The sequence below is a fragment of the Poeciliopsis prolifica genome, unplaced genomic scaffold (assembly GCF_027474105.1).
Source record: "Poeciliopsis prolifica strain line A6 unplaced genomic scaffold, Auburn_PproV2 SCAFFOLD015, whole genome shotgun sequence".
NCBI classification, from domain to species: domain Eukaryota; kingdom Metazoa; phylum Chordata; class Actinopteri; order Cyprinodontiformes; family Poeciliidae; genus Poeciliopsis; species Poeciliopsis prolifica.
The window spans coordinates 5,337,750-5,365,301 of record NW_026562390.1 but is presented as its reverse complement, the minus strand read 5'-3'; the positions used below and the strand labels follow the sequence as shown (position 1 = coordinate 5,365,301).

The window sequence follows — 27,552 nt, the reverse complement described above, 5'->3', positions numbered from 1 at the left end:
TTATGTGACAAAATTCAGTGTTTCAGAAAAGGACAAAGTCAGAGAGAATATGAATGCTGATGTCGTCACACAGCCCCAAGCAAGGCACTGAAATAATTTTGACGTTTCAGATCACATTTATCCATGGTCAATCATATGTCACTTCCTTCCTTTGGCATGTTTTTTTTCTTGTATTTGTCAGTCGGTTTGCTTCCCCTCTGTAGAAGAACTTCCAAGAAACCAGAGACCCATGTTTTTATGTACACAACAGTATGCATTTAAGATCTACACTGGAGTTTAAATGAGTTTTTTTGGGCAATCCAAGGATAGGCTAATGCAAATTTAATAAACGTACCATGAAAGCCACCAACAACACATTAAAGTTTTGGGTTGCAGCAAACTGACAAAGGTGGAAAAGCTCCAAGAGCGTGTGTTATAAGTGCATTGCAAGGAGTCGGTTTCGTTTTTTCTTTTTTTCTTCTTTTTTTAATATCCTTCATAAATTGTATTATTATCTTTGGAGATACACTTTTTATTTTCAGTCACAAAACAACTGCTTGGTTCAGTGACTATGTCTTTAAATGTCATTCTGTCAGGCTTATAAATAATGTTGTGGCTACCGTATGTCCCCAGCTTTTGTCTGAGTCTGACAACAAACAAACTAAATGGTTTATTATCATAAGGTGGAAAGACTTCTTTTAATTAGTGCTCATTAATCACACTTCTATTAACAATAATGTTTGTCAGACAGCGAAGATGATTGATAAAACAGATGTTATGCATTGTTAAAGAAGCAAATTAAAACCGAGGGCCCGCTGCTTGAGGTGCCGCCTTCGGAATCTGGAGGGGAATTCATAATATTCTCGTGATGAATGATGATGCCGGCACACCTGCAGATTGTGCTAAGGAGTGAGGAGAGGGCTGTTGATCTAAATCATTGATGGCTTTCAGTGATGGCTCATGCTGAGATCCTACCAATGAGGCGAGCAGGTTCCTAACACAGAGCACGTTTTCTATTAGAGCAGTCCCTGTAACAAGACGGGAGCATGCGGGGGTCTCTTTTTGCAGCTACCCATTGCTGTAGGACTGACAGTAACAGATATCCTGTTAAAGCATGTAAGGCAGGAGGGATCCTAGAGGTACAACAACAGATTTACCAAGCACACCTACACACCACATACTTACACAACTGATTATTCCTATATGTTGATCTAAAAGGATTTGAAAGAAATGGATGAAGAAATAAGCATCTTGATCTTTCTTGTGTAATGACATTATTTCCTATCTATATGGAAAATAATAACCCTACGCCAGATGTTTCATCGGTAGACCTTACATGATCTGTCTAAAATTGTGCATCTTATCAAGGCATTCAATTCCATTTTTAAAATGTATTCATACCCCTTTAACTGCTCCACATTTGTCACATTGCAATCTCCAATGTAATTTATTGGTATATCATGAGATAAAATAATAAAATGGTTGCATAACTATGATAAGAGAAGAAAGTGATACATTCTTTTCTACCTTTAGTGTTTTATACGTTTAGATTCTTCCCATCTGGATTACCGCTTACTAGAACAACCTTTTGTTTTTCCTTTGTTTTGTCGTGTGCTTGGTATGTAAAGGGTCCCTCCTCCCCCACCACCACACATAGCTTTCTTCATATCAAAGAAAATTTTACATTTTTGTCTTATCTGACAAGAACATGTTCATCCATATATTTGCTGTGCCCCCACATGGCTTCCAACAAGCAGCAAATAGAAATTTATTTTATCAAATAGCGTTCTTCTTTACACTTCTCCATAAAAGCTATGTTTGTGGATTTGTAGATAATACAGTTGAAACCAAAAGTTTAAATAATCAGAATAAAAAAATGCATACCCACTTTCTCACCGACAGAATTTTAGTCAGACCCAGTTTATCTTGTCTTAGGTCAGTTAGAATTGCCAAAATTATTTATATTACACTAAATTTCAGAAAACTTGGCAAGAAGATTTCTGCAAATTCAAAGACTTACATTCAATTGCTCAGTATCAGTTCTAATTGTCTTTTGCACTATATATCTTGGGACATTTTTTTTTCTTCACAGAAGATAATTGCAATAGTTTACTTTTTTTCTGACATAACCAGTGTGACTGCTTCAGGTTCATAGGCTACCCAGCTCTAACACCCCTTTTCCCACAAATATGTCCACTTTGGCTCTATGCTTAATGGTTGCAAGACCCATTTAAAGCCTAATCCTGTGCTTGGCATGTGCTTGGCTAATGTACTTTCCAAATGTATATTAACCACTATGCTGTGAGATGTTCAAAGTTTGGAATAATACTTTATAATCTATCGCCACTTTAAACTCATCCACATTTTCTTAGACTGGTACAGTGCCTCTTGGTCCTCATGAAAAAGCTTGTTCTGAAGGCATTTTATTGGACAGCATTTTATTTAAGGGAAAAGTAGGCTGTAAACAAATATATCCTATGAGGTAAATTTTGATTGGTGTAAACTAAGGAAACTATTTTTCTCCCAATACAGGCACAACTATGCACTACCTTACAAAATGGAAAACATTGAAGCATCTTCATCCAAGCCCTTTAAAGTGTGAACTGACATCAAATTTGATGATTGTTATAGTTTGTACTATGATACCTCTGCACAGGGCCAATCTATTTCCATTTTCTATTGTTTATTCAAAGCAAAGCTCTGTGTCTGAGACACAACATGCAACTCGAAAACATTTGAGATTTATTTTGTCACTTTACTCTCAGTACCAAAGTATAAAATAATGTGTCTAAATGTTGAACAATTCCCTTACTTTAATTTAAAGCTAGAGTCAAACAAATGTGTTGCTTATCTCAAAGCATTTAGACCAGATTTATATTTGAAAAATGGAGGACTTAAACATCATTTTCCAAATTCAAACTCCCCCTGAGGTGACAGATTTGCATTTGTTACAACTCAGTTTCTCCCCAAATCAACAATACTCTCAACCTCTGTGATGTTTTCTAAAGGTTTCTCTCATGCATGTTAGCACAAAAATGGCTCTATTGTCTTTTTATACAAAAAAATGTAAATGTGATGTTTTTGCTATTTCTTCACTGTTGCATCAAATTTATTTGCGTGGCACATTTCAGCAGTAAGGTAGTTCACATGTTAAAAACATAAGACAATGAACAAAGAAAATGTTATGTTGTTGTGGTAAAACAGAGAGAAACAATAACAAATTTAATCCACACGAGAATTAATAAATGTTCCAATTATTAATCAAATTTAGCTCTAAGCAAATAAGTTTTTAGCTGTGATTTAAAGTCACTTCAAAATTTTCTGGACGTTTGTTCCAGATTAGTGGTACATCATCACCGCAGTATAATCCTAATTTATCATGTATTATGATCAGATTTGTGATGTGCACAAAGATTGACCACAGATTCCCCCACCTAAGCTGTACAGTTACAGTTGTTACACTGCATCTCTGATCAATTTTCTCCTTGTCTTTCAGTTCTGTGTGGTCGTCCATGTCTCTGTATGCTTGCAGTTGTGCTATGTTCATACATCCTTCACAGAACAGCTATATTCATATGCATATTTATACATGTTTTGAATTATATACAATTCTATCCTGTGTAGAAATTAGAGGAATTCTGATGTCAATTGCTAGATTAAAACAAAATGTTGAAAACCATAAATAGTTTTCCTTCCACTTCAGAGATGTGTGCTGCTTTGTGTTGATTTATCACATTGGAGTTCATAGTTTTAACAAGACAAGGCATAAGGATGTTAAAGGGGTATTCGTAGTTTTTCATGGAAGACAGAGAGTAAGTATGCTTGCATTATCTTTTAACCACGTTGGCATTACTGATGGAACAGCCAATTAAATAAAGTGTGACTACTTAATATAAAATGTGTGTGGTTTGAATTTATTTATTAATATTTCATTTGATAATGTCTCCAAAATATTATATCATCTTATTAGATTTTATATAAAGTGGTTCATCACTCTGAAGTGGAAACTGACAATGATTGATGAATCTCAAAGATGTATACTTATTTTTCTTTGGGGCTGAACACAACAATGGTAGTCAATAAATTTTGATCATCAAAGTTTTTTGCTACGGAAAACAGTTCTGATAAAACTATCAGTTTGACCAATGGTTTTGAAGGGAGCAACACATTAGCTAGATGAGTTGTAAAGAAGGAGAGAACACAATTTAGCAGTTTTCGTCATGCAACTGCAACAATGGGAACCAATTTTGGCAGATTGGCATTCAGACCATTTCTAATAAATTTAAGATAAAACTTAAAGTTGCATGGATCATCTGCAATGGTGCGTAGGTCCTGACTTTGACTAAGGCATTCTAACACAGGTTTAGTTGAAACCAGTAGTGTCTGGACTTTTTGTTTGTTAAACCAACGTTACCAAGTGAATGTTCTCATGGACCCCAATTTTACAATTTTTTTTAACTATCAAAGACACAAAAAAGTTTCATTGTTATATTATATATCTGCCTGTTCGACAGTAAATTAAACTCATAATATTTTAGTGGAACAGAGTTGTCAACATTTTGTATCATTAAAAGAGTTTGATCTGTTAAAATAAGAAATGGAAAGTTCTACATTTTTTGCATCTATTGCTTTCGCTTTTCTTTATCTTGCAGGTTTGGGCCTCAGCTCATTCCTATAATATTCACCAGAACCTTAATGGCAGCAGCTATCTGGGCTCACGGTTAAAAAAAAAAAAAATGATTGATGTATTTAATAAATAGAAAGAAGCTTTAAATAAAGATAAACTGTGTAAAAAGGATTATTTATTTTTTTTATGTAGACGCGAGAGCCCAGGCACTTGTTATGCAACTTCTTTTACAGTCCAGGCTGTGGCTGTGATGCACAGAAGAAGAGCAGTAAATCATTAGTGACAGTGCGGTTAGGTTATTGATACTGTCGATCAAAGTAGATACGAAATGGTTAGGATGCTGGCATGGGCTGCCAATCTGTGGACTTTTTACAGAGGTGTGTGTATGCAGCTATATTGTTATTCAGGCCTAAAGCAGATAAGTCACCTTCACACAGCAGCTAACAATGACTTCCAAAAACAGATCCCTCTATCTGATTTTGGGAAGTCATTGTTAGCTGCAAAGCATAATTTTTTAAATCTTTTTTTTAAGGAAAAGAGGTTAAAAATAAATCTTTTTTTGTTTGTTTGTTTAACTTGCAGTGAATCAATTTTTGTGTGCAGGTAATGTGTTATTTTTAAGACTTTCTTCAAGTCCCTGAAGAAAACCTAAAAAGTTGAAACAAAAAAGTTGTTGACGTTAGAAGGTTTTATGTGAGTGGAAAAAAGAGATTTACAATCTCAACGAGAAATATGTTGTTAAATAAAGGTCGCAAAAAGAAACAACTATTATTGTCTACATCACTGAGACAAAACATCTTGCTATGAATACTACATTTTCCACTGTCACTGTGAAGAGATTAAATTGTACACTTTTGGTTTCTTCTTAACGATGCAGTATTATATAAAAAAAATACTGGCCTCAAAAGCCAACAAAACTCCTTGGAGGAAAAAAAAGAAAAAAAGATGCCGTGTTATGTATTTTACAGCCTGTTTTTCTTTCTTTTTTTTTTTTTAGTACAATCAAGTAACTATGTTACCTTCAATTGTTATAAAAATGCAACACACATCAAACAACTGACACTTTAACATTTTGCTGTGTCTCTTTAAGAAGCTCCGGCTCTTTCCAAAACTCTGCCTTCAGCTCGTTATCAGAAGCTGAATTTTTATAAGTGCTGGACTGAGAAGTAATTTGTTTCATAAGCTCTCAGACACACAGTTCCTCCAGGTGTTTGCTAATTGATGCTGCTGCTAGTCTGTTGGAGCTGAATGTGAACTGGACCCTCTGCTTGAGACTACAGCTCTAAGGAGGAGCTTTGAGTAATTGCATAAAACTTTGAAAGAGAAAGCATTTAGGTACCCCTCAATGGATGGAAGATTCAAAGATTACTTAAACATGCACGAAAGAAGCAAAGCAAGACTCCAGGTATGTTTTAGATGTGGGAAAAAGCTTTGTGTGAATAAAACTCTTACAAAGCCCAAGATCCATGACATGCAGAATAATTCTTGTTTGCATAAGACTGATTGTGAACAGCCTTGAAACAAGCATTTCTTTAAATCATAAGTGCTTGAGCAAAAATAATAAAATACACTACGTGCCACATGCTCTGCAGATTTTAGCCAAATCAGATCAGATAAAGCTTTATTGTAAGACCTTTGAGGAGACTGAGCAATACACCAATTTTGTTTTGGCATGAGGGACGAGAGGTGCAAGCCTGAGCATATACTATGATTAAAATGTGCTTTTTAGACCATTAAAAGAGACATAATGCATTTCATGGCATCCTAAAATGTTGGCCTCTAAGACCAAATGTTTTCCTAATGTAATTATGCCACTATGCCATTAGACTTGCCCAGACGTATATATTATATCCTATATGAAAAAAACCCCCAAAAAAACAAACAAACAAAAAAAAAAAACAAAAGCAAAAAACTAACAGCAGCAGCACCTGCGATCAATCAGCAGTATAATTTCTGGCACTACCTCAGATCACATTAGTAGGCTACTCTAACAATGAAGCCATTTCTTAATTAGCCTTTGGGACACTATCTTTTTTTAATCTCAGATGAATCATGATCAAAGTCAAAAGACATTAAATAATGGACCCTTCCAGCTGAATTTAAATTCTCCAACAGCTGTTGAAATCGACTCATGGCAAAGTCAATGGTAAGTCAAAGGATGCTTGAGGAGAGATTTAAACTTCAAAATAAAAGCACACAGAAATCCAGTAATTTTGGAGAATGGTGTTGATTAATTGAGTAATTTTTCACTGGAGCAGAAAATCTTAAGGGCATAATAACTCGAGGGAATAAATACCAAACCAATCAAATGTGTTAATATCAAATTTATCAACAGTTTGTTCTTGCTACTCTGTTAATAGTAGCAAAAAATACTATTAACAGAGTAACTCTGTTAATAGTAGTTAACAGAAGAGTATTAACAGAATACTTTAAAGTAGTAGTTTCAATTTCCCAAATAGTGAAAATAAATAAATACAAGTTTAAGTGTGTGTGTGTGTTTTTTTTTTTTTTTTTTTTTTTTTTTTTTTTTTTTTTGTATACTAGAGTTCCTCTGTCAAACTTTGGACCATGTTTTTAGGGTTCAGGATGAAGTTCTTAGAACTGGTTTATTCCACCATGGAGCAAAAAAAAAAATCAATAAATAAAATCAGGACTAAATGTTCAACCTATCACACAGGTTTTCTGTGACTAATACTTCAAGCATTTTTAATTATTATCGCCATTCAATAATTTAAATTATTAAAAGACGCCTCTGTCTGTCTATCTATCTGGATCAACTGTGATCTGTAGTTTTAGTTCTTATCATTTCTGAAAAGTAGACCGGATCCTTCCACTATACATCTTTTTCTATCATCATCAAGTTTAAAACATTGCATAATGAAATGCTCCTCACAATGCACCTATATTGTACAATTATTTATTGATGAATATAATCGACAGTAAATAATTTTTACTTTGTCTGTGACATTTCCACAATGCATAATTGTAATAAGTTTTTCTTCCATCAATATTTTTTACTTTGGGATTTTCTTCCGGAATTTGATTGGGTAACTGCGCGTGGCTTGGGGGTCCTACTCACGCGCGACATAACCTCGCGCAGCTGGCGGTGGCTGCTTACATTTTTTTCTCACTTTGTGCTCGAGACTCTACAACGGAGCTCAGAGCTCGCGCGTGTTGCCACAGGGATCTCAGCTCTGACGGACCTGGCACGAGACAGTTATTTTGTCTCTCACAGACAATATTTAGGTGTTAATTGCAAGTTTGTTTGTTTCTTATTTCTGTTGTTGTTTTATTTTCGGGTAACAAAGTGTTCTGTCTCCCTAAACTGTTTTACTGGCAGCGTGTTTCATGTGTTTTATGTGTTTGCGCTTAACAGTGAGGTAGACTTATACTCCCGTAGTTTTTTTTCTTTTTTTCTTGGATTTTTTTTTTTTTTGTTTATTTTTATTTATTTTTTTATTTTTTTACAGTGTCTTTGCTTGTGATTCATCCCGCGGATGGATGCAGCCGTCGGGGCGGACATTTGAGCCCAGCAGGATCAACCTGTCTTAGGGCATCATGAATTCTCTGGTTCTCCGCAAGTGGATGAGGAATATCTCCCATGAGATGCTGCCGCTGCTCCTGCTGCCGCTGGTGCCGGTTTGGTGTTTTCTGCCTCTGACCGGAGCGGCTCCTTCGCTGACGACCGAGCAGCTGGACATGGGGGTGGTAAGTTTCTGTCTTATTCATTTCTCCCCTGCTCGCTAATTGGAAGACGGCGGACTTGGAAGTTTCCTCTCGTTCACAGTTTTTACATCAATCATTCTCACGTGAACTCGGCTGGTTTGATCCTCTGTCTTATATTTGGGGGGGGGGGATGAGGAGGAGGGGGAGGGTCCTCTTGAACGTCCACTAGAAGCAAGTGCCGTCTTCTCCAAATACTTGCTCTGAATTTTAACAGCGCTCTGCAGTCCAATTCACAACGCAGAGAGACGATGGAGCATGCAGACTGCATGATTAAAAAATAAGACCCTTATACTCCACAGAAGAATCAAGTCGTGAAAATAGGCATCAAGTTGTCTTTGATAAATGCATGTATTTGCCTCAGGGACCCCACTTCCACGTTTCCTTTCCTTCTACAGATAGAAAAAATATAATTAAAATGGTCCAGTGGGCTGTACAGCAGTCTGTGAGAGAACTGAAAATTCACATAAATAAAGAGAGCACTATTGATTAGAGAAACAGGCAGCTGGTTGAGTTGTGACTTCATCTTTAAAGTGTGTCTGTTTTTCTGTTAAATATAGATTGCACCAGAGCTCTTTATTGATTTTAAAGGTTCTAATCTATAAAATCAGCATTGGACCACTCTAACAAAATTTATCACAACATGTATGGTATACAATGTAGAAGTAGGCTCATATGTGTGCGTTATCTTTCCTATGTAAGGATTTGATGGAAAATGCATCAGATCTGAAATGAATCTGAGTGTGCAAGAACTTCTTTGAAAATGAGTCAGTTTTCTCCACTTTAATGTCTGAGCACATTAATGTCTGACTTAAAGTTTCCCCTCTCTCAACTATGCTTATTTCTATGAAGACATCTTTACTTGATATTTCCTTCAAGTTTACGCTGTCTGATCCTACGCATCCTATATATTATATCTTTTTCCAAGTCATCACTTCAATGATTTGAAGCCAACTACTTAGAAGTACATGTGAGGAAGTTATGTAATAGCAATACTAGTAATGAACACAAACTGTATATCCAGCCAGCCTATTACCAGCACATTATGAAGGCTCTGCTGTTCCTGATGAGGATAAAGCAGACATTGAGACATTATCTGATGGACTTTCCCTCCAAACAAATTGTTTTCTGCCTTTCGCAAAGGTTAGTCTGGTCACATCTGATAATGTTTTCACCAAGTGCAAGTTGCACCTTGATTCAAGGTGATGCATAAACTGAACACTTTTCCCTCCGTTTCACTTTTACCTCTATTCTTTGTTTTACTCTCTGGCCCCAAAATGACTTTATGGTTCTGCATCTGAACTTTGAGTCTCACAGCTACTGAAAAACAAATATTCATCGGAACTTTTCAAAAACAACTTTCAAGTCAGAGCCACATACTTTTGTGTAGTGTAAGGGGATTTTATTACATCCTACCATGTGACCATCAAAGGATTTTAGCATTTCTTTCAAGCAAATAAAAAGTGCCCCCTTTGATCTAATACCCCCAAATAAACTCTGGTGTTCCCACTTACTTTACTTTTATTTTGCAAATACATCTGTTTTTTGTGAAGGTTTTGTAAGTGTGGTAGAGAATGTTAAGTTGAGTTTATTTGTGTAACACATTTCCGAAGGCGGTTCAAAGTACCTCATGATAAAAACGTAGAAAAGACACAAAACAAAACAAAAAAATAAATGAATATGTACATACCAATGCCTTAAAATATACAGTATATTCATGTTTTTGTAGTAAAATTAGCAGTTTCAGTGTTTCTATGTATGCTGGATAAAAACAAGAGGATGAGAGAAACTCCAAGAACAAATTGTGAGCACACAAATACACATACTTGCCTGTGTGAATGCTCTTGACAATTATCTGTTATATCAACACATTCGGACAATTTTCAGGCTTTGGACTTGAGAGCTATCGAGAAACTTCAAAGTCTGATCCATCTGATGCAAATGTCTGCACTCTCTCGCACAGCTCCTCTGAAAAACATCTTGGAAATGTCATTTCTACCCAGCCTGCATAAAAAACAGCCAAAGAATAATACTTGACACAGCCGTCTTTGTTCTTTAATTGCTGTTGACTTAAGAGCATCAAGTAGGAGCAGTTTAAGTCTTGGACAAAGTTCTTTTGAGAGTTGGATAAACAATGATAGAAACACACAGCGGTGGATGTAGATAAAAAGCTGTTACAATAGCAGAGAAAGTAGAAGCTCTGTATGCATTTGTTGACCAAACTGTGCAAAACACTCAACTTCAGTGCAGCTTTATGTCTGAAATACTTCAGTCTTGACATAGAGTCTGTGCTTTCCTCAAAGTTATTCCCCTACAAATGCAAAAAAAAAAACATAAGGCAGTTGTTATGTTCGTATTTGTTCTGAATATCAGCTTCAGGTAAGCTTTTTATGGAACAGAAATGACACCTTTCTTGAATTTTCCTCCCGAGAAACAAAAAGCAAAAACATATTTTTATTGCTTTCTGTCGCATAATGTGAAACATTTGATATTTTCATAAGGTTTGCATCGACCAGCAGTCTTGTGTGTGCCATTTTAAAAAGTTTCACACTTTGATAATTTCTTGCAGTTAAATAATTAAATATTTTTTCCCATTTTCAACTGTCGGCCATGTATATGCTCTTTTCACCAAATATGTTCTTTTTATTGTTTACCTATTTTTATAAAATGATTGTAACATTGTGACTTGAGGTGCGTTGCATCACAATTGATGTCACCATCTTACTAAAATAAAAAGAGAAATGTGCTGCAAAATTGTTTCAACTTAGTTTGCATTGGCATATTGTTGTTTACAGCACTTTTATTAGCAAATAAGTGGTTTGAATGAAAATATAATTTATTGTGGTAGCATAAACAAGCAGTATTAAAAATGTTGTGTAAAATTTGTTTATTTTTGTAATGCATAAAGAAATGTAAATGGTTACTTTATTCGTTCCAAGCTCATCAGAGACCAAATGTTTTTTTTGTTTTTTTTATACCACATCTATGATAACTTGATGTCGGCTTATCTGCTTTGGACAGCTTGAGGTGGCTTCTGATGAAAACAGTAGATCAGGTACACTTTATGTGCAAACAAAGACCAGCTTTTGAAACTGTTTGTTTTGAGTAGATGGAGTCAACCACTTTGCTGGCTAAATGCAACACACCCATCTCTGATTGAATGAATTGGTGAGGGTGCTGCTTGGACTGCTGGTTCTGTTGAGATAGAGATTGTCTTGCTGGTAGAAAACATGTATTCCCATGAAACACAGCCAGGCTGGATTTTTCACTGTGCCATACATTTGAGAAAAAATAAATAAATAAATGGAAGTAACTTAAAAAATATCTGTGTTCTTCTGTGGTTCACTTGAGAAAGCAAAATGCAGGAAACTCTGGAGCCCAGAAACAACAAAGACATGAAAGTGGCTTTCAGGTTTGTTGTTTTGAACCAAGCTTGGCCATTTCTTACATCTAGCCATGTGGAACGATTCTTGCTGGCAAGTCCAGAAGACATCTCATATTTCTATCCTTTGGGTGCTAGAAAATATTTGGGATTCAGTATCTTCTGATAATAGATGCCACAAAATGGAGTTCCTTTGTAGATGTAAAATGTGCTGGTTTTTTAGGGTTAATCTTTCACTGCAGAGGTCAGCAGGCTGCAAAGGAAACTTTACTGCTGTGACCTATTTCACCGTGATAAATGATTTTATGTTCGTGTGCATTACTATGGCTGACAAGTGCAAATAGATGCTGATGGCACAAACTTTATTCTTGTTTTCTTAATTGTACAGGTTGTTTTAAAGATTTATTGTAAAATAGTCTCCTTCAGCAAATAAAACAAATGAAATGAAGTAACAATATGTCATTTTGACTGTTTTTGGACACTTGGAAAAACTACATACCTGTTTGTTTTTAGGTTTCAAATAGTGATTATTTTGATTGCCTACTAATTTGTCAATACTTTTCCAGTTATTTGGTATGACAATGACTGTTTTGATTTCACCTTGAAGCCCATATGCTTCAAATCAATTCTAACAGAATTTATAAGAAAATTTATACAAATACGTTTTCCCTTTCTTTAATCAGCCAGAATGTGAAATGCAAACTAAAATCAATCTGAACAGGTTTATTCTTCACTAAATATAGATTTGTTTAATCCCAGAGTGTGATTAGTGAATCCTTTATTTTATTTGTAAAGGAATTAATTTAGTTGGCTTGCACACCACCTTGGATCAGCTTTAGCCCTGCAGCTGCAAGAAGCCTGCTAAAATAGATTACTAAACAAGCCCTTTATGTTATCTCGCATAGAATGAAAGGTTTCAGAAGTTATTTGATTTTAAGTGCTATACAACATGAAAGTGTATTCTTGATTTGATTTGAATCTGACTGAAAATGAAGGAATTGAAGACTTTGATCCATCTTTGAGGAAAAGCGATGAGTCAAACTTGATATGAATTTTATTCATTTCAAAAAGTACATCAAATGCATGCTGTGAGTTAAATTATTCATAGACTGAAAAATCTTTGTTGTGATGCATCTAATAAAATTGGAAGAAATGTTGATATTTTCAGTATATGATCTGCTAAATAATTCCAATTCAGGAAAGAAATGACAGATTCCAATCACAAAGTGATAAATTGATACTTTTAGACTAATTTGTGTAGAAAAACGGAGTTCAGGTTTGACCAATATTTAAAAATTTGAGTTAAGCTGAGCAAAGATAAGTCAAATTTCTTAAGATTCAAAATATGAATGGCCACAACAAAACCAGGAACAAATCTCCCTGGGGGCATTTTGAGATATTTTCAGATCCTGAAAGCATGGATTCTAATCTTTCCAATGGTGTCAAACACATTGGAAAAAAAATCACCTCTCCACAGCATGACATCTGAGACCCTTTTAAGCTTTGTTCTATTTTCAAGCATTTCAACATCTAAAGAAACTATCTATGGGGAAAAAATGCAAGGCTATAGCACATTTCAGTTATAAAACAACATTTCTGCAGTTTTTCAACAGTAGAATATTTTTTCTTGGTACTTGATAATATTGATTACATTGACTGGTCATTACAGCTATACATCACATTTATTGAAGGGATTCGATACCTAGACGATTTTGGCTCAGGAGATAGGAGTTCATCCTGTAACTGATGGATTACTCCAGAGCAATTAGAAGGTGAGGTGGTATGTAAAAGTAAAGATTTGAATAGGTGAATGGCTGAATGTAGAATAAAGTACTTTTGTGTCTTTTGGACTAGATAAAGTGCTATACAAGCACAGACAATTTACAATATGTCATCTAATTACAATTTTTTGTTCCCTGTGAAAGACAGGAAGGAAATGGGAATATAGCTTACTTTAGTATTTGTTGACCAGTGAGAATTGCCATCACTGTGGTGTCAGACTTGAATCCTCTTCACTGAAAGGTCTTTAAAGTGCAGAGATTTTCAGATCGAACACACCATTTTTATCATTTACAGTGAATACATGTTTGCGTGGATGTGTGCATGCATGTCTGAGTGAGGGGTGGCCACTCTGAATGTGGGAACAACCACTAAACTGCATATAATTTACGTGATGGCTATCATTGCAACATCCAGTCCCATTAAGCTCTGCATTCTGTTCATATGTCGGTTTAGAATATAATGTTTTTCTCTATTTTGCAACCATGCATTAAGTTTTTTGGAGCTCACACTCTTACTTGAGGACATCTCAGGAGTGTTCATTTTACAGCCGTGCAACAATCTAGGTTTATCTACTGGTCATTTGCGATTTAAGTGCTTAAGGGAATTACTTCAGCTAAAATTGAATGTGCGCTGTGTCATCATATTATGTTTCTCTGGAGGAATATTTTCTCCACTGAAATGTAGAGAAATCTCAGTGGAACTATTCGCTCACCACAAAGAGCTTTGCCTCCAAGAAGAGAGCATGAGCTGACCAGATTAACAGCTGATAAGTTTCCTTAATCACTGCATTTTCAGATGCATGGAGAGTCAAATTGATAGAATTACATCTGAGTAATGATTAGGAACAGCTGAGACAGTATGAAAATCTAAAGATTTGACGGTGTGATTGTTGTTGGTGGGTGTTTGCCAGTTTATTTGGCTGAGAAGTATTTTTTTTTTAAGGATTTAATGATAACACTACATACATGCAATTAACACAATATCTATAAAAAATAAAATTCATTAACTGATGGTTGTGAATTGCTTTGCTTCCTAAAAGGGGCATTTAAGATGGTATCATTGGAGACCTGGTAGATTCTGATGCTTCTTCAGTGCTCCCTGTACACTATTTTTAGGTAATAAATTAATTTTAGCAAAACACTTTGCAAGCTCTGAAGGGTAGGGTGACCTTAAATTCTGTCAGCATACTTGGAATTGCCTCTAGGGCTCCATTGAAGAAACTGATAAGTACTTCCTGTGTCAGTTTCCCATCGTGTTGAGGTTTGGTTCAGTCTGTGTGCTTAAGAATGAGCAACTGGGTGGTAGTGAACTCAGTGGAGCTAGATAGAGCAGGATTAATTTCCTCAGGCATCCCTGGGCAGTAACACTCATTGCTACCTTATTGCTACATAAGGGTTCATGGAAATTTATAATGGCAGTAACTTGAAATACCAAGCAACATTATCTGAGTAAATGTCTTGGTGAAAAAAAAAATGGTTTATGCAAAAACTATTTGAATAATTCTAAGGACTCCTTCAATCTTATCCAAGACTACACCATGAGGTCTTTGTAAAGTCTTGGTCAATACTTTGCACTCCCCATTCATGTACAAGGGAACGTGAGACTAGCCTTCCAGATTGTTCAAGCAAAAAACTTAAGAGGTGAAACTGTGTTGGTTTCATTAGTCCTGGCTGCCACATGGAAAGTCGCAGTGACAGTTTAAATATAACCTTTGGACCTAATGCACCTGCATGCCTTGGCGATCAGACAATTTAAAATATTACTGTTGATGCTGGCTTTATCCCAACACTACAATTTAATCACGTCCACAATAAGCTGGCAGTCCTCCAGGAAATTTATTGCACTCTTTGCTCCAAGCAAAGAGGATTCCAAGTAGATCTCACCAAGCAGTTACAATTAAAAATACAAGCCATGCTCAGGTCGCACGTTGAGAAACACACATAACTCCCAATTGTGCATGTAGGTTGAATACAAGAAGACTAAGGGGAGTTTAGAGATTTTTAGCTGCATCTCAAATACATATTTTTTCAATGCTGTAAAAAGATGTCCATAAATATTCACTGTTTTGAATTGACACCATTGACTCCCCCCTGCAATTTAGAAGACTGTTAAAGATTTTGAAAATCTGTGTATGTCCTAAAGGACACAAAATCCTATTAAAAAGGTACTTTTTTTCTAACATTGCTGTGGTTTGCAACCACTTTTTCTGTGTTTCAAATTATTTTTCCTGGACAAGTAAAGTCCAGATTTCCAAACTGCATAATTTTCCATTTAACCACATTAATGCCATTTTTAAAAAGCCTGTGCTTTTCTAGAACATGGTGGTGTACTTACCCTCAGCCATCTCTCCCACACGGGAATAATTTAACTTTCTGTTGACAGTATGCTTCTACTTGCCTTCATGGGTCTCGGGGAATGTTAATAACCTCACCAATGAATACCAAAAGAAGGCCTATTTTCCACCTTGTCTAGTGCTGATTATTTGATGCATGAAGGAAAAAAAGAGAAGGAAATATAAGAAGTCAGCCTTGTGAACAGTGAAAAGTCCTTGTCATTGAGCACCACCAGGTCTTGCTAAATCCATTTCCCACTTTTGTTCTGCTGATAAATTGTATTAATTCATAAAACGATTAACGTCAAGAATCTGTAGCCACAGGATTTTCCTTCTGCCCTGCTTGATATCTCATCATGTCCTGATATTTGATATCCCATTGAACATTACTATGCAAAAAAAAAAAAAAGACCAAAGGAGCTTTAAATAATTAAAATCAATTAATTATTTTGCATTGGCTTCCACTCCCCCCTCCCCATCTCACCTACTATTTTTTGGTTTTTGTTTTGAGTGTTTCAATGATTTTTAAAGCAAACATCAGGGTCAATGAAAACCCGTAATTCTCTTTGTAAATTAGTTTAATTATTAGTAGAACAGAGGAGCTTCTTGGATCACTTCATTGATATTTTTGTTGTCTTTTTCTCTGAAAATAAAGTTGTAGTTTCAAGTAGACCAAATTTATTTCCTTCATGCATAAATATTCAACAAGCAGAAACCCATGAGGTTTTAGCTAAGGGGAGAAGCAGATGCTAATATTTTTTATTATTAATATTATTTTCATTCAGAACAGTAAAAATCTGAACGTTTGAGCTGGCAACCAATAGATCTTCCACTTTCATCAGCATCTCATATTTCTACAGGTTTTAAGTTTTCTGATTCATTCTGTGTTTCCATTCTTTTATCTTGCTCTTGCACTTGCACGTTGCACACTTTCCACCATGCTGCTTACTGTCAAATTATGATTCCCCTGATAGCACCCAGGAGCTCAGGCATAGAAAAAGCTGAAAGCAAAGACGAGACACCGATTTGTGCTCTGGAATAACTAGTCAAGGAAAGAAGGCATTATCTCAATAGCAAGTGCCTGGCTGTGATCTTCAGGGCCAAAAGTCCTCCAAGTTTGTAGTGTGTCTCTGCTCCAACACAGCTGATTTAAATGGTATGTCATAAAGTCCTGCAGAGGCCTGCTAGTCAAACATCATTTTATTCAGGTGTGTTGAATCAAAGGAAGAATGGTAACATGCAGATTCCCGGCCCTTGAGGTCTGGGTTTGGACACTACTAAGATTCCCTGAGGACAGTTTTATTACTTACAATAATTTAAAAATGAATAAAAACCATCCAGTAATACATCAAATGGTCATTGGCTGCATTTCTTTTTCTGGTTCATTACTTCTCATGAAATGTAATTTTGTGACTTGGTCCATTCTTAAATGAACTGTCTTCTTTAATATGTCAGCTATAAACCTTGATTTAACTCAACAATTAAAATAATCTTAAGAGAAAGAAGGCTGCTATACTTTATAGAAATGGCAAAAAAAAAACAAAACAAAACTGTAGAGCAAATAGTTGATCTGTATTTAAATGTATTTATATCAAGTTCAACAATTTTGTCAGTATAGAAAAAAAGAAGGCTGAACATTGTTATTCATAGGAATCCTTTAAGTGAGTGCTTGTTTCTTCATGGAGCCCTTTTGTGTTTTTTTTTCATGCAAATAGTCTAAAGATCGGCATCTCTATGCACCTGACAAACTGGCACTTTGGAAAATTAGTAATGTTACATCCTATGCCGTTCCTGCTCACACTGTTTTTTTTGTATTGAGCATGTGCTTCAAACCAGCACAACAATGAAAACATTTATTCATTTATTTATTTTTTATCATTTTTTTCCAACATCTGACAAGATTCACCTATACAATATCACAATAAAATTTTCCTGTTAGGTTGGGTATGTGCACCATTAGAGGTTTTCCTGGTCAAGACTGAACTTTTGATATCTAACTTACCAGAACCAAATTTGACTCTGATTTTTTTCCAAATGACTGTAACATAAAAGAGAAAAACTTTTCTGCGGATCCTGTCTTTTGAATCCAACAGCAAATAAAGGCATCGATGCACATGTCCCAACCTTTATCTGATCTTCATCAAAGTACCTGTTGCTGACTGACACATTTATGATGCAGTAAAGAAGTAGAAAAACACAAACCCATTAGGTTTTATATTTTATTTATTTACCAGCTAGAGCCAATCACAATCTCAGCTCACTGGAACATTCACATTTGAGTAATAAGTAGATTATGCATTTTATCATCTGATTAATTGTAGAGATTGTCACCACCTACTGGATCAACACAAATAATGTAATTGTTTTTAAATTTCACCAACTCATCCGGATTATTTTGCTGATTACAAGAAGGAAAAAGTATGCCATTTTTAATCCTTTTTAAATACTTGATGTTGTGATGAAGGCCTTGGTGCTTCTAGAACAGAAGCATTTACACACAGCTCACAGGTCCTATTGGCATAGTTTGAAACATCAAGGTGCATGCAGATATATTTAACGATGGATAAAAAAGAAGAAAAGGCATTATTCTTATCCTCATCCAAAGCTTGGATCCTTTTGATACTTTGAGCTGTTCCATTTCCATCAACCAGTTTGACCTGTAGAAATGTATCGTGGGACTCATATTCAGGACAAGGAGATTATTTCAGGAACAGTCACGTGGGATATGATTTAAATCTTGAGGACACAATATTTCTCCATAAAGATTGACAGGGAGCAATTGTTCAGCATGTTACACACAGAAGACATTCTCAGCTTTGCTGGAAGTGAGAGCAGACTACTTCAATCAGCGCACATCTAATCTGTCATCTATACAGTAGGCTGTGTTGAGCAGTGAAGTTTCCGAAAGGACATGCAGGTTCCTGAGAAGACTGTCAGCGTTATTGAGGAGTTCATGATATCCCCAGAAATCAACTCAAAATGGATTTCAAGGGCTCCAAAAGCACATGGTTGCCACTCTGTTGCATGGTGATGTTTTATTTATATGTGGCACTGCAAGACCTTTGCAATTGGTGTGATTTTCTTTCAGCCAATGATTGCATCAAAACGCAGCTAAAATACAGCAGCATGTCCCTGCATCCTGAATTAACCGTCAGCTGTTCTCATGCTGACTTGGAGAAACAATAGAATAATTTTCTTAAACGAGTCATCTGGATTTCACAAATGTATCCACAAATGACTGTATATGGGTTTTGGCAGTTTGAGATATGAGAAGCTGTTTGCTGTCATTGAGAACAGGATGTGTTTTGGGGGGTGTAGTTGTAAACAACAGATGGATATGTTTACTAAATAAATAGACACATGAATCACTTAGATCTGCTTTTTCAAAGGCTGCATGTTATGAGAAGATTTTGTATCATAGTTTGCGCATTGTATAGGTCATTCATACAACTGAGATATCTTTTGTGCAGTAGAACACAGAGTGACTTTTAAGCTTTATGCCCCTAAATATTTCCAGTAAAATTTGAATATTAGGAGGTAGAGTTAGATGAATTACTTTGGTCAATTTTATCTTCTTTTTGTGCAATCACATGGAAATACAAATAGAAGCTGATATATGGAAGATGCTAAAGAAGTATGCTATTTTATGAGTGAAATCCTAGTTTACCTACTAGCTCTTCTCTGAATGAACAATTACTAATAAGTGTTTGCAGGGACAGTGGAAATAAACAATGATTGTGTTTAATTATAGCTTTAAAAGAGTAATCTGAATTTGTTTAAATTGGTTTCACCAGCTTGTACAAAAACCACATATCATTTACAAATTTCCTATGTCGAGTTGCAAGGTGAACATTTTGCGTATTCTGAGGGAAATAGCTTACAGTAAATTTCAAAAATATGTATTTATTGCAAGTAAGGAGCAAAGTGACCGTAATCACAGGCCAGTAGTAAAAACCCCATGTTGATGGTTAAAGCTTCATAAATTGTTGGTGTGAATATGATTCTTTGTGATCTCTTCATGCCTCTGTATAATTGGAAACATGTATTGATTTTTCATACTCAAGGAAGTAATCACATTTTGGTCTAATTTAAATAACGTAATTATTTTCTGTAATACAGATACTTATTCTTAGTTATAAAAACAAAGTTATGAATTGAAAATGTTTTCTTGCAAAATATGCATTTTAGTTAGTATTTCAACATTTCTTTCAGTGCCTTGTTGAAACACCTTTTACAGCAATAGTTGTTTCCAGACCTTAGGAAGGATCCCATAAACTCAGCACATCTTTCTCCTGAAAGTTTCTCTCATCCTTTTGACAGAAACATTCATCTTTTACCAGATTGGATGGGGAGCATCAGTGCATAGCCTTTTTCGGATCATTTCAGAGATACTCTTCAGAGTTCAGGTTGAACTCTAACTGGGTCACTCCAGGACTTTCTCAGAGTTTTATTTAGCCCCTTTGGTGTTTTCTTCTTCATGTGTTTCTGGTTGCTGTCTCATTAAAATGTGAACCTTAACCCTAGCCTAAGATGTTGGAAACTTTGGGGGGGAATCACAGGCTCTTTACAATTGCATACCCAAATGCTACAAAGGTTACATCTATGTTAATGCTTTAAAACATGCCTATTAGATGAAAAAGCAGGTAGTGCAGGACATGAAGAAGAGTGCTGAAAATCAGTCTTAGATTACTAATTGTGTTTTATTTAGGCACTTCACTTGCCAAATTTAGAAATATAATCCATCTGAAAATAACAGCTTTACCAGGACAGCTTTGAATGAAATGTAACGAGTTTTAAACAAAAATGGGTGAAAAATTAAACAACACAATTTAAGACTGTTCATAATAATCAAAGTAAATGGTCCAATTTACTAAAAGTGACTTGGGAACTTCACATGATGATGTAGATGACAGACATACTATAATATTTGGGCAACAGTCACATATGTTTCCATTTAAATACAGTAATGTAGATGTATTGATGGAGAACTGATTAGATCCATACCTCCTCTTAATTACTCCTGCCATTCACTCAAAACAAAGCTACTTAAATGGCTGCTTCATCTGTGGAGATGCTGTATGCTCTTCTTTCAGCCTTTGTAGCATAAAGAAAACACCCTTTCAGTATGCTATAGCTTATTACTGTTCTTTTTCTGTCATTTCAAGTACAGAGTCTATGAAGAAAGCTTTCTTTCAAACACTCAGCTCTTATCATAATAGCCTGGAGACACAAGAGAAATGAAGAACCTTCTGTGGATTAGGAAGAAGTGTCTCGTTCTTGTGATCCCAATGCAATGCATCATCCAACCCTAGTGGCTATGCATAAGTTTACTCTTCAGTACAGCCTCCACAGTTGTAAATCTGTTACTGCATACACTTTAAAGCACCACAAACATACAGAGCCATGAAAAAATATTTATCCAGATACAAATTTCTACAGTTTTTGCTTTTTTGCCACACCACAATGTCACATACGATCCCGAGTAAATGCAGAAGTTGTCAAATGCTGATTTTGTTGAATAGTAGCGAAAAAGCTATCCAAACCCATCTGACCCTGAGGTTAAAATATATATATATATATATATATATATATATATATATATATATATTATATATATATATATATATATATATATATATATATTAATATATGTTGGTAGGGATCGTTCTCAATGCTGCATTCACATTCTCAATGAGACTTTCAAATTTAACTAAATATCCTCTGATTTCACATTTTATCCCCTTTTCTGCACATTTAAAATATTTTTTAATTTCTCAATGAGACTTTCAGATGGTACTTCACTCAGCGTTGTAATTGGCGCCGGGGAGGCCTGGTTGTCATTCGGGTCATGGGCCACAGATATTAAGACTAGAAAGCTACTAACAATGCATGGAGGGTTCCATCCCAAATCCAGCACCTTGAGACTGTACACGAGCCGCAAGGAAGGAGGCAGAGGACTAGTGAGTGTGAGAACCACTGTCCAGGACGAAACAACTAAGATCCATAAATACATCAGGGACAAAGCCTCAACAGACAATGTGCTCAGTGAATGTCTCAGACAACAGGGAACGGAGGTTGAGGTGCCAGAGATACCATCATGGGAGGACAAACCCCTACATGGGATGTACCACCAGCAAATAACCCAAGTGGCTGATATCAGTAAATCCTACCAATGGCTGGAAAAAGCTGGACTCAAGGACAGCACAGAGGCCCTCATCCTGGCCGCCCAGGAACAGGCCCTAAACACCAGAGCAATAGAGGCCCAGATCTACCACACCAGACAAGACCCAAGGTGTAGGTTGTGCAAGGAGGCCCTGAGACAGTCCAGCACATCACAGCAGGGTGCAAGATACTGGCAGGGAAAGCGTACATGGAGCGACATAACCAAGTGGCAGGCATAGTGTACAGAAACATCTGTGCAGAATATGGACTGGAAACCCCAAGATCAAAGTGGGAAACACCCCAAAGGTGGTAGAGAACACCAGAGCTAAGATCCTGTGGGACTTCCAGATCCAGACAGACAAAATGGTAATGGCGAACCAACCAGACATTGTCGTAGTGGATAAACATCAGAGGAAAGCCGTTGTGGTAGATGTAGCAATACCAAGTGATTGCAACATCAGGAAAAAGGAGCACGAGAAACTAGAGAAATACCAGGGCCTCAGGGAAGAACTGGAGAAGGCCTGGAAGGTGAAGACCACAGTGGTGCCTGTGGTCATCGGGGCCCTCGGGGCAGTAACCCCCAAACTGGAGCAGTGGCTACAACAGATCCCAGGAACAACATCAGACATCTCAGTCCAGAAATGTGCAGTCCTTGGCACAGCCAAGATACTGCGCAGAACCCTCAAGCTCCCAGGCCTCTGGTAGAGGACCCGAGCTCAGAGGATAAGAACCACCCGCGGTGGGTGAGAAGGGAATTTAAAAAATAAAAAAACCCTTCTCACCCACCGGTGGTTCTTATATATATATATATATATATTTATATATATATATATATATATATATATATATATATATATTGAACACCACATCATCTTGTCTAAATGAAGAACAGATAAGAAGTAGAGTCCTTTACATCTGTCAGTTTGGAAAGGGTTACATAGGCCTTTTATCTGATATTAATATTGCTGTTATGCAGAATAATTTATATTATGATGTAAATTTCCCTACTGCTTTGACACTGTGAGAAAAAAAACTACCACTCTTCCTTTTAGCTGGAATGAACGTCTAATAGATTTCCATGCTCTTTATGTCTCCTTATTAGCTGCAATTGCCTGAGGGGTAGAGAGAACAAAAAGGACTTGGTCAGTGAGTAAAATCAGCTAATTTCCCTGTAAACAATCCTGACAATCAATCCAGTTCATTAAATAGTTCAAAACTAAAACATGTCTTTGAATGTGTCAACAAACAGCACCTTCTTAGATTCACTTTTTGTTGTCTATTTAGAAAAAAATAGGTACAGAGATAGATATAACATAATGCGTAAATATTACTCTAATATTTTGATACAAAAACACTACCTCTGACGAGGAACCTGCAGTGTGCTCATTTTTTGCGCCTTTTGTTTTAGTGTTTTGCATTTAGAACTATTGGTCTTTTCAAACATAAATATTTTATGACAGGGAGCATCAAAGAAATTGCATAAACATGTTATACATGATTGACATTGTTGATGTTTCGACCACCGGACTTCTACAGCACAACATTGTCATTGTGATTCATGATGTCTCGTGTCTATATTGCACTTGGTCTCCATAGATTTTTCAAAAAGTTCAATTTTTGAGGAAAATGCACAGAGAAGCTCATAAATGATGAATCCCATTTTTCCAGTGTTTTCTGTGTCAGAATTGAAGACAAAATTGTGAGAACAGTTGCCTTTTTTGCTGCAGCAGCCGGCTGTTGTTTTCTTGTGAATTAGTCAAAGTAAATTGTTGTTCATGATGACACGGAGCTCAGTTGCAGCCTTTCTCAAGTTGGAGGCTGAAGATTTACTGAAATTTCTATCTTGCTTGTGTTTAGATGGCTGTAGGGGTCTGAATGAACAGGTTTTGTAACGAGAATGTATGAAGCAGAGGCAGACACTGGATAAAGTAACAGCAAGGTAATTATAGGCAGATGCAGACTGATTAGCCATCATTACTGCCTTAACCACAATAAACAATGTGATTTTGATTTAAATGGTGAAAACGCTTTAATTAAAATGGTTAATCTGCACTTTGAGCCTCATTCTGTCTTTTCTTTCTGACTGCTGCAAGCACTTTAGGGATTGATTGGTTTTGGCAAAGGTGAGAGATCCATGTAAACTGTTTGGATGAACATTGTCCGCTTCTTCTCTGCGTTTTTTCAAATGCTTACTGTAACTGGTTTATTTTAGGAAAAACCCAAGTGAGCTCCATCTGGCCTTTCTATTTTCGATGAGGTGAACCGCCCTCCTCTTGTTATACACCACATAAAAGTTGTTTGTGCCAAAAATGCCCATGTAATCATGGTTGCTTCTGGGGATTTACTCAGTTGAAGTTAAAATAATCATACAAAAACTACCAAACATCTTATACATGATTGATTTGATTCTTTTGCTAGATTCTATGATGTTCAAATGTCTCATCTAGGAACTTGACCAATTTCACCCTTCCTGGAATTAGATTTATACCAAAAATAAAATCTTTTCCAAACAGCAGTGATAACAAAATTATTAGAGTAGTGACAGTCTAACATAAATATAGCATCTGCTGTATTTGTGCTTACTTCAACATGACTTTTCAAGTGGGCAAGCTGTTGGGACCTTGCTGACATACACTGTTTACATTCACACTATTTTTGTCTCTGGCATACCACAGCAGTCTCGTCACAGTGTTTTTCAAACCAAGTTGTCTTGTTTTTCTTCCTTCAATCTTAGTTTTATTCACTTTCTTCATGGTCTGCTGTGTGTTTGGCATTTGTTGATTGAGAGTTTTATCCCTGCATATTCCTCATTGGCCAGCTCATTTGGGATGGTCACAGACATCCGGATAGGAACTCGCTGCATATTTATAGTTTTACACATACTACACTTGTCAGATGTTATATATCTAGTTAAATCTCACTACAAACAAGCAACACCAAAACAAGTTCTGAGATTTATGCAGCGTGAAAATTCAAGGGATTTTAATGGCCCCCTGCTGGATTGGGGTTCCTTAGCGGCACCTTTGGTTTTCTTATGCCTTCAGGCGGCTCAGGTAGAACTGAGCCAAACAACTTTAAGACAGATCCCGTTTGTCTACTTTCACCTCACCCTTCTTCTTTTCTTGACTTAAGTTCATAGGTCATATGTATTAATTACAGATATTTACAAAAATATTTTAGAAAACATTATTTCTCTGTTCATATATATATTCACACTGTCATCTTAACTAGGATATATTTCCATATATATTCTAGTTTTAAACTGTCTTGCTGAGAGAACCAGTAGATTGCATCTCATCTATTCTTAATTTTCTTCTTAATACTGATCAGTGAAAGGCAATAAAAAGGAAGAAACAACTTTCTTTTAAAAAGGAGAGATGATGATTAGAGATAAGCTCAGGTAACTTGCCTCATTTAATGGCTTAAATAAGACAAGAATTTAATTCATGAGCAGGCACCTGCTAAGTAATTAGTACATGTTGTTTGTACATTGTAATCAACAATTTTATGCACATATTTCCTAGATACTGGAACATTTTCATATATCTAATTTTGACTTGTTTCCAGATCCTCTGGTCTAATTATGTTTGACCAACGATAATTGGTCAAATATATTATCTTTGGTCCGATTCACATGTTACATTATAGACTTATGCAATTTATTATTGTTTAAATTTGTTCATTTTAGCAAATGCCAAAATGAATTGAATTGTATCGGTATTATGCTTTTCAGTTAAAAGTAACACTTAGAAATTGTATATTTGTATTCAGTTGTTCTGCTATTTCTTGCTATTATAGCTGCAGTGTTTTCTTTAGTATGATGTGCTTCAATTCATCATAATTCTCTGTCAGATGGTGCCTGCTTTGTGGGAAGTATAGTGCATACAACAGACCTCAGGGTCTGTTGAAGAAATCTGTGGACGCACATTTACCTGAATAATTTAAGCCTGGATTGACATAGTCACACCTCCTGAGCCCAGTTTGTCAGGATGAACTGATCACATTATGTCAACCCTTGCTTTCTCCCTGGATGTCTGAATCCCGCTGTGTGAAACAGTTCTCTGCTATGAGAAAGGGAACAAAAAGAAGAAGGAAAACCCAGTTAATGACAGCAGTAACCTCTTATGTTGGCATATGATTAGTTTGTGAGAGGGAAAAAGACACAAGTGTATGCTCCAAGTATATATTCTCTGAATTGAAAATTGTGCTGCTTTGTTGTTTGTTTATCCCTTCCTTTCAATGAAAGAAGAGAAAGGTATTACAGTGCTCTGGCCCAGTCGACCCAAAGCAAAGGCAGAACTCTGCTTTACTTCACAGTATGAAAATGGCTGCATTGGGGAAAAAAGTTTTTGTACATGGGGGATATAAAAAAATCAGTTTCTTCTCTGCAGTGCAATGCATAATGCTTTTTATATCACTTATTTTTCCTCAGAAGTGATGGGCACGATTGGGCTTTGGCTGTGAATTAGCAATCAAAAAAAAAAAAAAAAAACATAGGACATTTAAAAGTAAACATTTTAAATATGGGTTCCAAGCTTGTCACCTCACAGAAAAGACAAATTGTATAATTGCTACTTGCATTATCTCACATTTAACATATTTTGCCTTAATGAGACTATACAGATACAAGAACACAAACACATTCTACTAGTTTCAAATGTATTGCTCTCCTTTCAGGAGTGCACCATTGCATACTAGAGTTTTTCAGGACAAAATGAATTAGCATCAACTTATTGAGTAGTATTAGTATTAAACAATTCCTTGCTGCTTTGGTGGAAAATTGTGTTAAATTATACATTATTCTTATGACTTAATCTAGTTATAATTTAATCTTAAGTTTTTATTTGAAGCTTATGAACTTTCACCTCATGAACCTGCCTTAGCTACACCCCCAATGTCAGGTGTTGCTTTCTTCAGCTGTAAGTGAGCCAGACTGTCTCTAGTGATTATGATCATTTGTCCTTGGTATAAAAATTATGTGTTCTGACAGACTGTGTCTGACAGAGCTTTCACTCTGACCTGTTCATGAGTGTCTGATTTTGTGAGCTCTCATAACATCCACCTGTTATTAATAAATCTGCCTGAGTGATATTCACCTTAATGGAGTTGAAACCAGAAGCTTGCGTACACTGAATAAAAATACTGATCCATATTTTCCTCTCACTTGCTGAAGTTAAAACAGACTAAACTTGTTCTAGGTCACTTAAAATTACTCATTAAAAATCGCAAATGTATTGGTATTGATGTTGTTACTACCTTCCTATGCTCAAATTGTTAATTTTTGCACTACACAAAGCACCTGAAAGTGCTTAGAGGACCAATTAAAGAAAAACAAACAAACAAAAAAAAAACAACAACCAAAAGCTAACATCAGCTGATGCTGATGTTATTGCTGGTTTTATGTGCATCTCTAATTTTTAGCAAAATTGGAATTGGCTATGATCAATATATCAAAGCTATAGAAAAATCACTAAAACAGTTTCTGTTGAAATTGGGTCCTCTGTGAAAATGTTTATTTGTTGTCAGATACTCTGCAGGACTGATACTGTTGCATTTCAGCCTAAA

The 27,552-nt window shown here is 35.9% G+C and overlaps 1 protein-coding gene across 1 annotated transcript in view; it reads left to right on the top strand.

The window, feature by feature from the left end:
• Positions 1-7,745: 7,745 nt before the first annotated feature.
• mmp17a (matrix metallopeptidase 17a) overlaps positions 7,746-27,552 on the top strand; it is a 97,025-nt gene continuing 77,218 nt past the window's right edge. Inside the window, exons 1-2 of the mRNA XM_055040609.1 lie at positions 7,746-7,852; positions 8,077-8,314. Of these exons, the coding sequence (XP_054896584.1) occupies positions 8,165-8,314 (150 nt within the window). The 5' untranslated portion in view covers positions 7,746-7,852; positions 8,077-8,164. The remainder of the gene's footprint in view (positions 7,853-8,076; positions 8,315-27,552) is intronic.